The sequence below is a fragment of the Microcaecilia unicolor genome, chromosome 1, assembly GCF_901765095.1.
Source record: "Microcaecilia unicolor chromosome 1, aMicUni1.1, whole genome shotgun sequence".
NCBI lineage: Eukaryota > Metazoa > Chordata > Amphibia > Gymnophiona > Siphonopidae > Microcaecilia > Microcaecilia unicolor.
Genome location: NC_044031.1, coordinates 1,608,285 through 1,625,446, shown reverse-complemented (window position 1 = coordinate 1,625,446; position 17,162 = coordinate 1,608,285). Strand labels below are relative to the sequence as shown.

Sequence of the window (17,162 nt, the reverse complement as noted above, 5' to 3'; positions counted from 1 at the left end):
AGTAGTCTTAAGCGCTTGCTTGAAAGTGGAAGACGTAGGTCGTTCTATAACCTGTGTCCAAGGTAGCTAAAGGCAGAGTCACGAGTACTAGTGAGGCGGAGGAGTGAGGAATTGCTATCAGCAGAGTGGAGGCAGCGAAGGGGGGAGTAAGGGATAAGAAGATTAGTTATAATTTATTGCTTAACTTGCTTAACTTCTCTAGCTGTCAAAGCAGAGCAAAGTGATATACAAAGCTTAAAAAACATATGGAAAAGGAAAAGAACTACAAATGATGACAGGAGAGGGAATGTATCCCACAAAGGAAGAAAAGAGGTACCGTCATGCAAAGAGAGGCATTAGAGCACAGTCAAAAACAAGGGTGACTCAACCCGACAGTCGGGCAGCAGTCTCTAATCAACATTCATCTCCAAAGGCTTGTTAAGATAAGGGGAGGGGGCAGTAGGGAATGTGGGTTTATGGAACAACAAGAGTGTTTGACTGAAATGGGAAGCAGGAGAGGGGTGACATAATGTGTAAGAGTGGCTGAAGTGGACTGAATCAACTGTATGCCTATGAAAAGGCAGACAAGCAAAGAGAGAATTAACAATGATCAGGGCAAAAAGGAGAGGCAGAAAGGTGGTGTATCAACTCCCATAGCCTTTCCCTTTCATGATTTGCAGCATGGTCAGTGCTTTTATCTCTGCCTTCCTGATTGAATGACACACAGCAGTGGCTTCTTGGTTGACACTTCGTTTGGGGTCCTGCCTCTGCCTGGAGGGGTGGTACAGTTTCAATTTATGGGCACATACTTTCTCACATTGAGTTTAAGCTATCATAGACAGCCAGATGTGATACATCAACATCATCGATGACAGCATACAAGGGGTCATGGTCTCAGTCCCTGATCTCTCGTCATACAAGACAGAACCACACTGCCTCGTTATAGTCTACTTATCTCACAATAAGTCTATCAATAAATTTATAGAAAGGGGAAGGGAAAAGCCTCTGAAAATCTCATGTAGCATCTAAGCAAGTTTACCTGTTTTCTAGCCACAACCAAAAACCTTCCCAAAACTTTTAGTTTCAAAATCAGATGCAGTATTCTCAAATACAAGTGCAATAAACCAGAGCATGACAGTTTTTTCTGTTTTCACCCTCCGTTGCTCCAGGTACAAAGATTATGATCCCGCTAGGGACAGAGAAAGTACCTACTGCTTCAGTTGCACCACAGAAAGGTGGTAGATCCAGATCCATGACCCTTTACCCTTTCATTAATTTTCAAGTTGGGGCCACTTTGGATTCTAAGGAGCTGAAGGGAGAGCCCATGAGGGGCCACGACTGCTGACCATTGTGCATCAGTGACATCCGTCCCCACCAGCCCACCTTCAGACTTCATTGGGGGTATCCTCTAGGTTGTGAACATTTCCAAGTGCATTCTCTTTTGTCTATTCAGATATGCTTTGTCCTTCAAGCACGCGGCTCTTCCTACCATCCACTTCCCTCTTTCTGCCATGAGCTTGGGTAGGGATGCAGAGAGTAGCAGAAAAGCAATGGGAGCCACTGCAGAGGTTTCTGGGGGCCGATCAATGAAGATCACTGCTTTACAGTCACACAGGATCCACACAGTCCCTTATTTCTCTCTGTAACACTGGGGGGGAGGAGTTACAGACTCAACAACATGGTCAGTAACTTAATAGCAGAAGCGGAGTCCGAGGGTCTTCCTCTCGATCACCTTTTTTACATCCAAGTTCAGTGTGAATTACGTTGTGTTACGTGGAGAGTCGTGAAAGCAGAGGATATGCTTACAGTCAAGACACCGTTCTGGAGTCCTAGCAAAAGTCAGTATCCGTGCATCACCGTTTAACATGTTAACAGCAGGCATAAAAGCTCACACCTAAATGCAGGGCCTTAGCACGGAGCTTACACAAGTGTAAATATGGGATCCACTTTCGTCCACCTCACGCTTTACATAAGTATTCTGTAACTTATGTGCAGCCTGTTATAGAATGAGGGGGTAAAGGTGGGCCTTAGTCTTATCTCTTTGATATGCTCAATCCTGTCCTGGGTGTCATTTTTTCCATAAGGGGCTTAGCAAATGCAATTGGGAAATTGGCACTACAAGTCCTAGACCAGAATCTTGCACAAATTTGGAGCCAGTTGGCAACCCTACGTGAGGTACTCGTAAGGTGTACAGTCAGTGAGTGTCAGAAAGGTGCCCATACCTTGTCCCTTCTCCCTGTCTCTTCTGGTTCTAGAGGGGTTAATGAGTCCGAAAGTTTTGACAGCTTCAGTAGCTTGAGTCTCAGGCAGCTGTCAGTTTTGGATGGCTTGTTTATCCCCATGGAGTGACTCTCCCTGTCACTCATTTGGACACCCAAACAACAGCTCCATTCTGCTGAGCTGCTGCGCTGATAAGAAGGGGTCAGAGGGTAGCCAGCACTGAGCATGCTCTTCTCTGCTGCCATTGATTTTTCATTTGCATCGTCTGAGATTGAGATGGATAGAATTCGCACAGAGATAGTTGACTTTCTTCCTTCCGTAGGCATTATGAGCTTTTCTGCCTGTGTATCGATTTGTCGTGGACCCTGAGGGGAGAGAGATCGTGATGAAGACGTGTGCTTTGTTACTGAGCAGGAAGGAATAGCAGATGGAGACAGCAGTGATAAAGTCTTTGTCTTTTGGGCCTAACTTATCTCCCAGATCACAGGACTAACCTTTTACCACTGGCCAGGCTAGCTCCTTGTTAGAACTGGATTTCTTCTGAGAATCCCCTCGAAATGGATGCTTTGTCTGTAGATACCTGTTTCCAAAGTATTTTATTCATGTACATTGTAGATGACGGCAGATAAAGACCTGTACAGTCCATCCAGTCTGCCCAACAAGATTATACTTTATATGTATACCTGTCCTTGATTTGACCTTGCCGTTTTCAGGGCACAGATCATAGAGGTCTGCCCACTGGCTTTGCTTTCCAATTACCACCTCAAAGGTCCATGTGAAAATCTGCACAAGGGCCTGACTGCGTGAAGATCAGCAGTATCTTTCCATGCATGTTCATGCAATAGAGTGTGAAGATCGGTATGGATGTCATTCATGAGTATGTTTCCCCATGTGTGAGAGCTGGTGCATGAGGGCCTGAGAAAGAACTTGTCTGTCTGGATGCGAAGGTAAACATATCTGAGTCTGCATTAATGTGTGAACGATGATGGGTATCTGTCCATATACAAGGGCCAGAGAGTGAACAGATAATCTTCCTGTGGCTGCCAAGCAAGCTTCTTTATTGTGTTCAGGGAGAGGTTAAATGGTTTTGAATATTGGGGGATAAGATTTTTGACTGCCTTTTGTTTGTCCAAAAGGTTAAAAATCTTGGGGTCGATATTAACAGCCAAGAGAGGCTCCTGGTTGTTTAAATTGCCTGTCCAGAGCTAAGCAGATAGTGCGGCAGAAAATGTCCAGTTAGCGCCAATACCGGCCATTTTGTGCGCATTCCAGGGGCAGAGTCGACATTTATAAGTACATAAGTATTGCCATACTGGGAAAGACCAAAGGTCCATCGAGCCCAGCATCCTGTTTCCAACAGTGGCCAATCCAGATCAAATACCTGGCAAGATCCCAAAAAAGTACAAAACATTTTATACTGCTTATCCCAGAAATAGTGGGTTTTCCCCAAGTCCATTTAATAACGGTCTATGGACTTTTCCTTTAGGAAGCCGTCCAAACATTTTAAAACTCCGCTAAGCTAACTGCCTTTACCATATTCTCTGGCAACGAATTCCAGAGTTTAATTACACGTTGAGTGAAGAAACATTTTCTCCGATTCATTTTAAATTTACTACATTGTAGCTTCATCACATGCCCCCTAGTCCCAGTATTTTTGGAAAGCGTGAACAGACGCTTCACATCTACCCGTTCAACTCCACTCATTATTTTATAGACCTCTGTCATATCATAAGTACATAAGTATTGCCATACTGGTTAAGTGCCGATTTTCAGCATTTAACTGGCTAATATATAACCAAATTAAACGCAGGCAATTTAGTGCTGAATATTGCAGTTAATCGGCTATGTTTTCTTATACCCGGAAATTCAGGGCTGGAGCCTGGACATGATCTAGCGGCGGTCAGCAAAATGCTGATCATCGCCGGCTGAATATTGGGCCCATTATCATGGTGGTTGGGAGGCGGGAAATACTGCTGGGCAGACTTATATGGTCTGTGCCCTGAAAAGGACAGGTACAAATTCAAGGTAAGGTATACACATATGAGTTTGTCTTGGGCAGACTGGATGGACCGTGCAGGTCTTTTTCTGCCGTCATCTACTATGTTACTATGTTACTATATTAACTCACACCTTTTTTCAGTTGTACCTCACAATCTTAAGTTTGTACCTGTCAGCCCAGTGCTGTAACCACTTAAGATTTAAAAGCAGCCTCAAAAGATAGAGAGGAGTATTTATTCCAGGTGTAAGTGCAATAAAATAGAAAGTGCAATGTCTGGAGAGCTAGAGATACTTGAACTGTGTGCGGGGAACTGATAGGGAGCCAAGGAATTGATTGTGAAGCGAGGTTAGATGAGTGTGGCATCTGTACCATCCTATATATCATGGGAAAAATATGCCATGATTAGGGAAAGACTGAGGGAGGTCCTGTGCGGTAGATGTGCATTGCACAGTGAGTTTGCCCAAAGTCTTCTAGAGCACAGAGCTTCGTTGGTCTTTTGTTCTTAAGTAACTTTGTTTTCCTGATTCATCGTATGGATCAGTATTCAGAAACCCCAGAGTATGTAAGATAACCAGCTAATTTTAGGTGGTTGTCTTTAGGAGAATATTCAGCTATAATTTCACCAGATAAGTTTTCCGCTGAATATTTGGGGAAATCTCTCGGGTCAAAGTTCAACTGGCTGGATTCCCCAGTTAAGGGGAAAGGGAAAGAGGGTGGGACTTGATATACCACATTTTTGTGGTTACAGTCCTCATGGTTTAAGTATTATATACAGATACTTATTTTGTACCTGGGGCAGCGGAGGGTTAAGTGACTTGCCCAGAGTCGCAAAGAGCAGCAGTGGGAATCGAACCTGGTTCCCCAGGATCAAAGCCCATTGCATGCCTCCACTCCTGCGGAAAATCAGGCACTAATGAGCTTAATTCTGTTTGAACAGCAAAGGCAGTGAATTAAATTTTTTGAATTACCCCATTCCTCCCATCTTCCCTGTATGCTTTAAAAGAAAAAAAAGACGTCCTTTTCCTAAGAAAATGGGGGCCCCACTGCCTGATCAGAACCTCTCTTTTCACCTTTCTGTAGAGGATAAAAATGTGAAGCTTGTTGGGTCATTGGAGAGCTCTCATGTACGTTTTGGATAGGAAAGCAGTAAAAGGGAGACCCTAATCATCCCTGAACCTTTACTTGGACAGAAGGGAGGCAGGAGACCCCGGGATATTCCCAGAGGTCTTTCAGCAGGAAAAGGTAGATTGAGTGCTTTTTTCACAACCACAGCAAAGGAGAGGTTGAAAAGCTGTGTATGTGAGAGAGATTGTTCAGCAGTGTGTTGATAAAACTACTTATTACGGACAACATTATAAGTACATAAGTATTGCCATACTGGGAAAGACCAAAGGTCCATCAAGCCCAGCATCCTGTTTCCAAAAGTGGTCAATCCAGATCACAAATACCTGGCAAGATCCCAAAAAAGTACAAAACATTTTATACTGCTTATCCCAGAAATAGTGGATTTTTCCCAAATCGAATTTAATAATGGTCTATGGACTTTTTCTTTAGGAAGCCGTCCAAACCTTTTTTAACCGCCTTTACCACATTTTCTGGCAATGAATTCCAGAGTTTAATTACACGTTGAGTGAAGAAACATTTTCTCAGATTCGTTTTAAATTTACTACATTGTAGCTTCATCGCATGCCCCCTACTCCTAGTATTTTTGGAAAGCATGAACAGACGCTTCACATCTACCTGTTCAACTCCACTCATTATTTTATAGACCTCTATCATATCTCCCCTCAGCCGCCTTTTCTCCAAGCTGAAGAGCCCTAGCTGCTTTAGCCTTTCCTCATAGGGAAGTCATCCCATCCCCTTTATCATTTTCGTCGCCCTTATCTGCACCTTTTCTAATTCCACTATATCTTTTTTGAGATGCGTTGCCCAGAATTGAACACAATATTCGAGGTGCGGTCGCACCATGGAGCGATACAAAGGCATTATAACATCCTCATTTTTGTTTTCCATTCCTTTCCTAATAATACTTAACATTCTATTTGCTTTCTTAGCCGCAGCAGCACACTGAGCAGAAGGTTTCAACGTATCATCAACGACGACACCTAGATCCCTTTCTTGGTCCGTGACTCCTAACGTGGAACCTTGCATTACGTAGCTATAATTCGAGTTCCTCTTTCCCACATGTATCACTTTGCACTTGCTCACATTAAACGTCATCTGCCATTTAGACGCCCAGTCTCCTAGTCTCGTACGGTCCTCTTTTAATTTTTCACAATCCTCCCGCGATTTAATGACTTCGAATAACTTTGTGTCATCAGCAAATTTAATTACCTCACTAGTTACTCCCATCTCTAGGTCATTTATAAATATGTTAAAAAGCAGCGGTCCCAGCACAGAGCCCTGGGGAACCTCACTAACTACCCATCTCCATTGAGGGGGCGTGGTAATTTTGGGATCAGCGGGTGTACACGGGTTCAATCTGAGGACAGAGTGGGCGTGTTCTGGGCTAATTGGTTAGCACAGCTACATTGCCACTAACTGATTAGCATGTCGGATAGAGCACGGGAATGATCCACGTAAGGGCCACATTAAAACCCTAGTCCCGCCCAAGCAGGAAGTGACATGGGAAGGGGGTGGAGCCAGGAAGGCATGGTCCAGGCAGTATAAAAGGCTGAGCCAGAGCTAGGTTAAAGAGGTGCAGCGGGAGGCAGTGACGCTCACTGCAGATAACCTCGTTCAGGTAGGTCAAGCTCAATTTGATGCCTTGAAAAGTTTGTTTTTTTACCTGGCCGGCAGCAGGCCAGCCGTGTGTACCTGCTATAGACTGTGGATCCAGGGAGCAGGTGAGAGACACCCCAGGACACTGAGTATTGTTTTCTCCCTTCCTGTGAAGTGGACACCTGTGCATGACTTGTCTTTCCTGGCTCAATGGCCCACCTTTGGTCACGTTACCACAGGCCCCCTTTGTGATGATAATGTCCAATTTATTTGATATACAGCATATTATACGGGAAATCGTAACAGAAAATAAAAAAGGGGAAAGTATTTCAAACAAAATACAGAATAAAGACAAAATACAGCAAAACAGGAACACACCACAGACACACTGGGATAAAAAAAATATGAATATTTGAATTGAGAAGTTAAAATTTAAATTACATTTAAAAAAAGACGTTCTAATAATTTAATATAAAAAGGAAACAGTATATTGTTAGAGCATGCTGGTTGCTAGTTCACTGCTTCAGAAAGGTACATTTTAAGGAAAGCCTTATACAAGGGGAGTGAATTCTCTAAAGTGGGAACGCTGACAGAAAAAGTAGTGTCAAAACAGACTTTCCTGTGTTCTGGCATATGGTAAACTTCCTCTAAAATGGGAAGATACAAAGATGCAGCTATACCTTGTACTACAAGAGTGAAAACAGTGCCACACGGCCATAATTGTGTTAATAACATGCAGTAATAAATCAGAGTAGTACAGTGGCTCTTTACTGTCTTTCTCTTTCAGGGAGGAGAAGGAGCGCTGGATTAGAGCTAAGTATGACCAGAAGCTTTTCCTGGCCCCGCTGCCGCAGTCTGACATTCCCTTGGGTCAGCAGCTCCTGCGAGCTGTTGTGGAAGATGATCTTCGACTGGTGGTGACATTATTGGCTCATGGCACAAAGGAGGAAGTCAATGAAACTTACGGAGATGGGGATGGACGGACAGCGTTGCATCTCTCCAGTGCCATGGCTAATGTTGTATGTACACAACTGCTTATCTGGGTAAGGAAAGAACTCTTGATGTGTCTGATCTTTCCTTCAAATTAAACAGGTTTTCTTTATGGATGTGAAGAATTGTTGATCTGTAGCAGTCAAAATGACATAAACCCTTCAATGGATAACTTGTTTTTGCATCACACCACCACCACCACATATGATGGTGGCCATATATGGCTGGCTTAGAAGGTACATATTGATGAAAACTACCCTGTGCCACAGAGAGAGAACTTTGGCAGCTGTGCTTGAAAGAGCAACCAGAAATTATGGAACGCTGCCAGCCTGTCAGTGGCTCTGTTATTTCAGGAGATCAGGAAATCTGTTTCTGGACATGGTTGCTGTGAAGACAGTCCTTCCTTCTTTTTCTGACTGAATCTAGCCTTTATTTCAATTCTGTCAGCATTACTCCAGTTCTTTGGTTGGTCAGGATTACTTTGATTTGATGTCATGCAGATCAAATACTTCTGGGGTTATGACGCATGTGAAAGCATCCACAACTAAAGTACAGGTAACAGCGTCAGTAATACTGGGTTGTTGCCTGATGATGGCTTGAATCCTGCATCTATCAGTATTTGGCGTATATTTAGGCCAAACTCTGCCATTTCCTCCAGCTGGTACATCAGCTGTTGGTTCCTGGTGAGATGACAGAACCACGTGTACTACAAGAAGTACCATGAGCCCGTGCACAACCTCTTCCTTCTACAAGACTGTCAAAATTTGGCTCATCTGAAGCATGTTGAACGGATTCTATATCACTCTGTTCTAAGATATGATCGATCTCATCATCAGAGATTGGTTGATTTTAAACATTTATAGTCTGCTTTAATTCCAAAGCAGATTACAATAACACATCCATAAATTCAATAAACACAACAAACACGTATACAAAACCACTATACTGTACTTCATCCAGGTACCTACAAATATATCATTAAAAGTCAAATTACTACATCATCACTTCAATCTGAGTAAGCCTGAGTATGTTTTCAAAAGCTTTTTAAACTGAGCCTCAGATAACCAGGCAGAGTTTCTACATAATGAAACTCAGTAGCTGCTGGAATAAGCCAATTGTTTAGACGCCTCAGATTGCAGTTCTGTCCATGGTTTGTACACTTGTAGCATCAACAAGATTTGTCACCATTGTCCTGCAAAGTTGCCCTCAGAATCTGTGAAGAATTATATTGAGCCGGTTTTCCTCTAATAAGCAATATTATTACTGAAATGGCAAGAATTTTTAGTTACATATCTATATAAATAATTCTCACCTCAAACATTCTGAAGCTCACTCTGTGGCAGGAAACACTGAAGCCCTGCACTGTTGGTAGGCTAGGCTGTCAGCACCACTCACTGTCACGCATAGACCCGCCCTCAGCCACGCCCCTTCCGCACATAATTCGCAACCCCAGCGTTCTAATGAAGCTGCAACTTCTGAGGTGGCATAGATTGGAAATTTTCCCCATGAGTGTCTGCCCCGCACAGACTCGAGAATATCCTGCGGAGATACTTCATGGAAAAATGGTGAAGTCATAGAACGGCCTCATGGTGGAGACGAAGACTATCTGAATTCAATCAAGCTTGGAACAAGTACATGGGGGGGGGGGGGGGTCAGTATTCAGCTGCCGACAGTCCACGGGTTTTTTGACCACCACCGGCAGTATCCCCAGATCTACAATGGGCCAGGTCATGTCTGGGCACCAGCATTGAATGTTCATTTTGCATAGCTGGATAAGTTAAAGCTGAGGTGTTTTATGTCATCTGTAGTCCTGTTTATATGAACACTTAATCGGATAAGTTCCATCTCCACTCCCAGACTGCCCACAAAATAGACACTGTCTGCCTAAGTGCTGCTGAAAATACCCCATTAGCCCTGGGCAAGCAGTTTCAATGGCCAGGAGCCACTCCTGGCTGTTTAAATTGTTTTGAATATTGACCAATAGATGGCATGAGTGGGCAGACTGGTGTAGGAAGCATGATCTTTATCTGCCTTCATTTTTCTCCGTTTCTATGAAAAGGATGATGGATTCATGGAACAGAGGCAGTGGAAGCAATTCAATAAAGCATGGAGTGGGCACAAAAGATTCTCAGAGGTGAAATGAGGATGAAATCAGATAAGGATCAGAAAGGGTGGTTCTGAGCGTAGTACTTGGGACACACCTAGCCAACCAGGTTTTCAGGATACCCACAATGAATATGCATGAGATAGATTTGCATACAATAGAGGTAGTGCATGCATTTTCATTGTGGATATCATGGGTGTGTCCTGAGGATTGAGTTGAGATTAGTTAACATTTTTTAGGAGTAACCTAGTGGTTAGTGCAATGGACTTTGATCCTGGGGAACTGAGTTCAATTCCCACTGCAGCTCCTTGTGACTCTGGGCAAGTCACTTAACCCTCCATTGCCCCTGGTACAAAATAAGTACCTGAATATATGTAAACCACTTTGAATGTAGTTGCAATAGAAAGCAAACAAAATAAAACATGGAAAAGAAAATAAGATGATACCTTTTTTATTGGACATAACTTAATACATTTCTTGATTAGCTTTCGAAGGTTGCCCTTCTTCATCAGATCGGAAATAAGCAAATGTGTTAGCAGATAGTATATATAAGAGAAACATCAAAGCATTACTTTGACAGTCTGACAGAGTGGGAGGGTGGGGGTATGCATGGGGACATCAAAGCATTTCATTGATATTCTAACAGGATGGGTGTTGGTAGGTGAGAGGAGGGTAATAAACAGAGAAATACAGCGTTATGGTTTATAATGGGTTAGAAAACCCAGATCCTTATTAAGTCCTGTTTGTTGGGTGTCAAAATATTCAATCATTCTTATTTCAAAGGTCTTACGTTCCTGTATTGTTTTAAAATTACCTTTCAGTATTCTTACTGTGAAATCACTGGTGCAGTGTTCTGGTCTTGTAAAGTGTTGGCCCACAGGGGTGGGGGCTTGACTGGCACCGGCTATTTTCATGTGATGTCTGTGCAGATTGAATCTTGTCTTAAGCATCTGGCCTGTTTCTCCAATATAGCATCCTTCGTTAGTTAGTTAGTTAGTTGCAAAAACCTCAGAAAGGCGGTATATCAAGTCCCATTTCCCTTCCCTAGATTAATGTATAAGCTGCTATTCCTGGTGATGTTCCAGCTCTTTCTTTGTTGTGATCTGCTTTGAACTTTGTGGTATTAGCAGAATATAACATTTTAATGTTCTGTTCATCACATCCAGATTAGGGTTTCTTTCCTTTCCACTTGGAATTGCTAAATCAAGACGTTGTCATAGCTACATCTATACATTTGCTCAAAAAAGGTTGCTTCCATAGCATCCCACAGATTAATCCAGAGACTGGTTATGTCCCTCTGCCAGCAGGTGGAGATAGAACTTCCGAGGTTCACTATATGTGGAAACCTCAGTATTCTCTCTAGCAGGTGGAAGGTCTAACTCTGCAGCTCTGGATTCTGGCTCCTCACCCGTTCCCTTGGGCCGAGTTGAGCGTACTTTAGGGGGTGGAGGGCACACTCCGGGGGTGCGCAGGTTACGCCTGGTGGGGCCAGGTCCCTACCTTCCTTCTCCCTCCCGCTGGACCCCCCTCCCTTTTTGGCAGCCTCATGTGAGTCTTCTATATTGGGGGGGGGAAAGGGGGTTTTTTTTACTATCAGCGTGTTCCCTCACAGTAAGAGGGGCTTCATTTTCGCCAGGGGATTTGGTGGAGGTTCATTGTTGGTTGCTAGCGGGGGGAGAGGAACCCTTGGAATTTGACTGAAGCACATGGCAGCTCCCTCGGAGACAGTTAAAGGCTGCTCCGGATGTGGCAGTCGGAGAGCAGCGTCGGGAGCATGCTCAGCCTACCCTCGCAGCTCCCTGTCAGGAGAACGGGTGCTAGAGCCGCAGCACCGCTCGTGTCAGGACACGGAGGTGGCAGCGCCATTAATGGGCTTCTCTGGTCCTGCTTCTTCCCGCTCTGCAGCGGATGATTTTGGCGCCATTTCGCGGACTCCACTTACATTTTCAGCCACAGTCTCCTCCCCGAGCACTCATTCCCATCAGGTGGTAGCCCCTTCTATTATGTCAGGGACTAAGCGGCCCCCCAGGATTTTTCACATTCATGAAGCAATGAAGGTGCTCATTGCAGCGCAATGGGACACGCCGGAGGCAAGGTTGCGCGTGGCCAGAGCCATGGCACGACTCTATCCGCACCCTGAGGTGGAACGAGAGGTGTTCCGTCTTCCTGCAGTGGATTCTTTAATTACAGTGGTTACTAAGAAGACTATGTTGCCTGTAGAGGGCGGCACAGTTCGGAAGGATTCTCAAGATAGAAAATTGGAGTCTTCCTTGAAGATGTCCTTTGAAGTGGTGACATTGTGTATGCAGGCTTCCATCTGCGGGTCCTGTGCGGCCAGAACTTGTCTTTCCTGGGTGCAGAAAGCAGCTTCCCCAGAGGAGCTCATTGAAGTGTGGCCGTCGCTTGAGGCAGGCCTGGCTTACCTAGCGGATTTGCTTTATGATGTGCGGTTTGCAGTCCTGGGCCAACACTTTCAGTTTTGGGCCCTGCCTTGCGGCCTAGCAACAGCGCCTCGGACTTTCTCCAAGATTATGGTGGTAGTCGCGGCCTATTTGCGGTGAGAGGGAATGCAGGTGCATCCTTATCTGGACGATTGGCTGATAAGGGCGCCATCCTTCCAGGAGAGTGTGCAAGCGATGGATAGAGTCATCAGTTTGCTGCGCTGATTGGGTTGGATAATCAACTTGGACAAGAGTCAGTTAGTTCCCTCTCAATCTCTGGAATATCTCGGGGTTCTGTTCGACACACGCTCCGACATGGTGTTCCTGCCGGAGCATCGGAGACTGAAACTCCAGTCTCAGGTTCGGAGTCTTTTGGGACTGTAAGCGCCCAGAGCCTAGTTGGGCTCCATGGTGGCCATGCTGGAGGTGGTTCCGTGGGCCAGGAGTCACATGCGGCCTCTTCAGCAGTCACTTTTGAGTCAGTGGTCCCCCTTGTCGGAGGATTATGCTGTTCGCCTTCCCTGGGAACCGTTTGCCAGGTTGGCCGTGCAGTGGTGGCTTCGCCACGACAAGCTGCAGCTGGGCATACCCTTAGCAGTTCCGGACTGGGTGGTTGTGACCACAGATGCCAGCCTCTCAGGCTGGGGTGCCCATTGTTTGGGATAGACAACGCAGGGGTCGTGGTCCCCTGCGGAGGCGTCCTGGTCCATCAACCATTTGGAGCTGAGGGCAATTCGGCTAGCCCTGCTGACCTTTTGCTCGATTCTGACAGGCAGGCCAGTTTACGGAGGCAGGAGTTACTCTGCGGACAGTTCCTTCCTTTCTTCCAAAGATTGTGTCCCTTTCATGTTAATCAGCAGCTCTGCCTTCCCACTTTTCATAGGGAGGACTATCCTACGGACTTTCGTGCTCTAAGGTGTGTGGACGTGAGACGAATTCTCATCAGGTACTTGAAAGTTACGAATGACTTTCGTCATTTGGATCATCTTTTGTGCTGTTTGCGGGTCAGGACAGCAAGCCTCTAAGGCCTCGATTGCTTGCTGGTTAAAAGAGGCTATTTCTTCGGCTTACATCTCTTCAGGGAAGGATCCTCCCACACATTTGCGGGCGCATTCCACTAGAGCGCAGTCGAGGTTAGTTTCTTTGGAGGAAATTTGCAAGTCAGCAACCTGGTCGTCTGTGCATACCTTTTCAAAGCACTATCGAGTGGACGTAGTTGCGCGGGCTGACGCCGCGTTTGGGGCTTCGGTTCTGCAATCTGGGATCTCTGTGTCCTGCCCTACTTAGAACTGCTTGGGTACATCCCACCTCTGGATTGATCTGTGGGACGCTATGGAAGGTAAAATTAGTTCTTGCCTGATAATTTTCTTTCCATTAGTCCCAACAGATCAATCCAGAGGCCCTCCCTGAGATTTCTGCTGGTTGTGTTTATTGGGTTTTCTTGTTTGTGTTTCGATTGACAGTTACAGGTTATTTGTTACTTGTTCTTCAAAGGTTGGAGCAAATCGCCTTTCTTGCTGTGAGCTGCATGAGTTCCTCCTGCATTTGCGGTTGCAGGGTATCTTTTGTATTTCTGAAGTCAAGGGAATATGATTTAAGTTGCGATTGGAAGATCCACGTGGCTTTGGTATCGACAGTACTGAGGTTTGGGTGGCTACACATGACCACATATAGTGAACCTCGGAAGTTCTCTCTATCTCCACCTGCTGGCAAGGGACATAACCAGCGTCTGGATTGATCTCTTGGGACTAATGGAAAGAAAATTATCAGGTAAGAACTAATTTTACCTTGAGATCTCAAAGGATAAAAAGATCATTGTGTTTAAGGGGCTGCTTGGATTTTCTTTCCAGATCCAACAGTATGACAGCTTTAAGACCATAAAATAATGTTGCTTCTTGGAGACAAGATTGATACATCAAAAGGGATAGGGAATGGGACTTGATTTACTGCCTTTCTGTGGTTCTTGCAACTACGTTCAAAGCAGTTTATATAGTATATACAGGTACTTGTCACTTGCCCAGAGTCAGTGGGAATCGAACTCAGTTCCCCAGGATCAAAGTCCACTGCACTAACCACTAGGCTACTCCTCCACTCATTCCACCAATAAGAGCCAACCTCATCAGTGATGTCACAATGGCTTGATTGCCCGATACTTGGCTCACTTCTGATATTGTGATGTCATAGGGGAAAGGGGACTTGATATACCACCTTTCTGAGGTTTTTGCAACTACATTCAAAGTGGTTTACATATATTCAGGTACTTATTTTGTACCTGGGGCAATGGAGGGTTAAGTGACTTGCCCAGAGTCAGAAGGAGCTGCAGTGGGAACTGAACCCAGTTCCCCAGGATCAAAATCCACTGCACTAACCACTAGGCGGCTCCTCCACTCAGGTTATCTACTTTTCATCTTTCACTGGATCACAGTCATTTCTAGAGAAGGAGCAGATATAAGTACAGTGCCTTACCATGTTGTTTTCCTGCATATGACTAAACCTTGTTTGGTATGAGAAGCCTGTGAAAGGAAGAAAATGCTAAATATGACAGATGTAGAAAGGATTTTGTTGATTTTGTGTTTTCTTCCCTTCCCTACAGTATGGTGTGGATGTGAAGAGCCGTGATGCCCGTGGCCTGACACCACTTGCCTATGCCAGGAGAGCTGGAAGCCAAGAGTGTACAGACATTCTTCTTCAGCATGGATGCCCTAACGATGCTTCCCTGATCGCATCAACCCCCAGCCTGCCCCGCCAGAACACCAGCATGAGCCATGGCATTCCATGACACAGACAAATGGAACAGAAGGCATCACCTCGGCCTTCCTGCCCACATCATAGGAACTTCTTGTGTAAACAGGCCTTCCGTTTGATGGAGATGGGAGCAAAAGTACTTGTTCCTCACATAATGGAGAGAAATGTTGCTACTGATCCAGGAAGCGATGCCATTGACATTTTGTTCTTATGGAAACCATGTGGAAGACTGAACTTTGTAAAATGACTCAGAGTTGAAGGGAAGGGAATGGAAAGATTTCCCACTGTGCTTGAGGGAAAACCAGGGATCGTTCTCTGACTTGTGTATGCACATGACAGCAGGTAGACTGTGGAGGACATTTGGGGGTCATTTACTCTCTCTGTGTCCTAAGCTGCTATAAGATGAAGGTGGAAACTCCCAGCACTTTTCCACAGCTCTTCCCTGTCTTCTATGCAACTTTTGAAACACACACAGATGAGCCCATACCCTACCCCCAGTTCTTAGGCCAGCAGATGCATGGGATAGGAAAAGACTCTAACGACCCCTCCCCACCCAGAAGAAATGGTAGACAGTGAGTTGAGGAAATGTGGTATTCTAGAGGCTCTTTCACGTTACCTGTGCTCACTGGTGCAGAGGGTAGAAGACGTTTTGATGATTATGTCGCCACCAACCTTACTCCCTACAGTAAGAGAGGATGTTGGCAGTCTTAATTTATTTCCGATAATTGTTTTTCATGAAGTCCCCAAATCCAGACCTGAATCACACACGGTGATAAGCTGCCCCAGCATCCTGCAGAGTAATATGGAAAATATTTCACACTATATATCAGACTCTCTTAATAAGATATCGAGTTGTCACCCAACCCAAAAGCTAGGGAGACACAACAGAATCCTGCCATTCTCCGCCTACCTTACAGTTTCTTTTCCCCCTCTCTTTTTTCCTCTCCCTAAGAACCAAACAGTGAGCTTTCAGGAAAGAGGGAAGAAACTGCCCTTCAACCTCCAGCTACTTTTCTTTATCAATCAAAAAGAATGTAACCCGACCCAAATGACATGGGTCTGACACCTTTCACTGAAGTGTAGCACAGTTTTGTAAGAACTTAAGATCAGAAGAAGTGAATTCATGTAAGAGAGAAGGCTGATTAGTTGTATACCACAGGAGCAGAAGTTTCCAGAAAGTGTTTGTACGAATAATCTGGAGATCTGGACATTTCATTAGCAAATAAATACACGGAAACAGAAGTTGGAGTATTAGCCAAAAAAAAAAATCTTTATGCTAAGAAGTTGTGAGATCATTATGCTGTCTGTTTACTTACACATAACCCTCAGTAGTTTATTCTTATATCCCAGACCCCAGAGCGAAGTCTTTATTTTCATATTGTTTCTCAGCTTCTCAAGGAAACATTTCTTTTGGAAAAAGATTAACGTCACCACTTCCCTCTTCAGGGTGTCTTTAGACAATCAGAAGCTACCGGCTCCTTTCCTGTGCCCCTAGGAGAGAATCAGAGATCCGAAGCTGCTCGTAGAATCCTCTCTTCAGAAAAGGCAGATTACATTTCTGGCTTGGTGTCAGGCTACAATGTAGCTTGCTGCTCTTCCTGTTTCCTCCCGGTTTATATGGCTATGGTATGCTCATCTTGTTTCTCTAAAACATAATACTTAAATATCTATCTACAGTAGCCCAAAGTTACAAAATCTCTAGATAAGTTTTTGTTATTTGAAATTTCAGAAGACTGAACATATAAAGACATGTCTTAACCCTGTTCCTTAGAACTGGCACCGCACACTAAAAGGAAGGTTGCCATCGGTCAAATCGCTGCACTACCAGTAGATTCTGCTGTGAGGGGCATGAAGATCACATTAGTTTATGACTAGTAAGCCATTCTGCCAGATCCCCAGGTCAGCCCCTAAGCAAACGTCTTTACACCAGCTTGGAGGATTGAGGCCCAAACCAAGTGATCAA

At 44.7% G+C, this 17,162-nt stretch overlaps 1 protein-coding gene across 1 annotated transcript in view; it reads left to right on the top strand.

Annotated features, from left to right (window-relative positions):
* Positions 1 to 16,748, top strand: part of LOC115461843 (arf-GAP with GTPase, ANK repeat and PH domain-containing protein 3-like) — a 726,817-nt gene extending 710,069 nt beyond the window's left edge. The window contains exons 17-18 of the mRNA XM_030191903.1: positions 7,707 to 7,962; positions 15,048 to 16,748. Coding sequence (XP_030047763.1) covers positions 7,707 to 7,962; positions 15,048 to 15,233 — 442 coding nt within the window. The 3' untranslated portion in view covers positions 15,234 to 16,748. The remainder of the gene's footprint in view (positions 1 to 7,706; positions 7,963 to 15,047) is intronic.
* Positions 16,749 to 17,162: the final 414 nt, after the last annotated feature.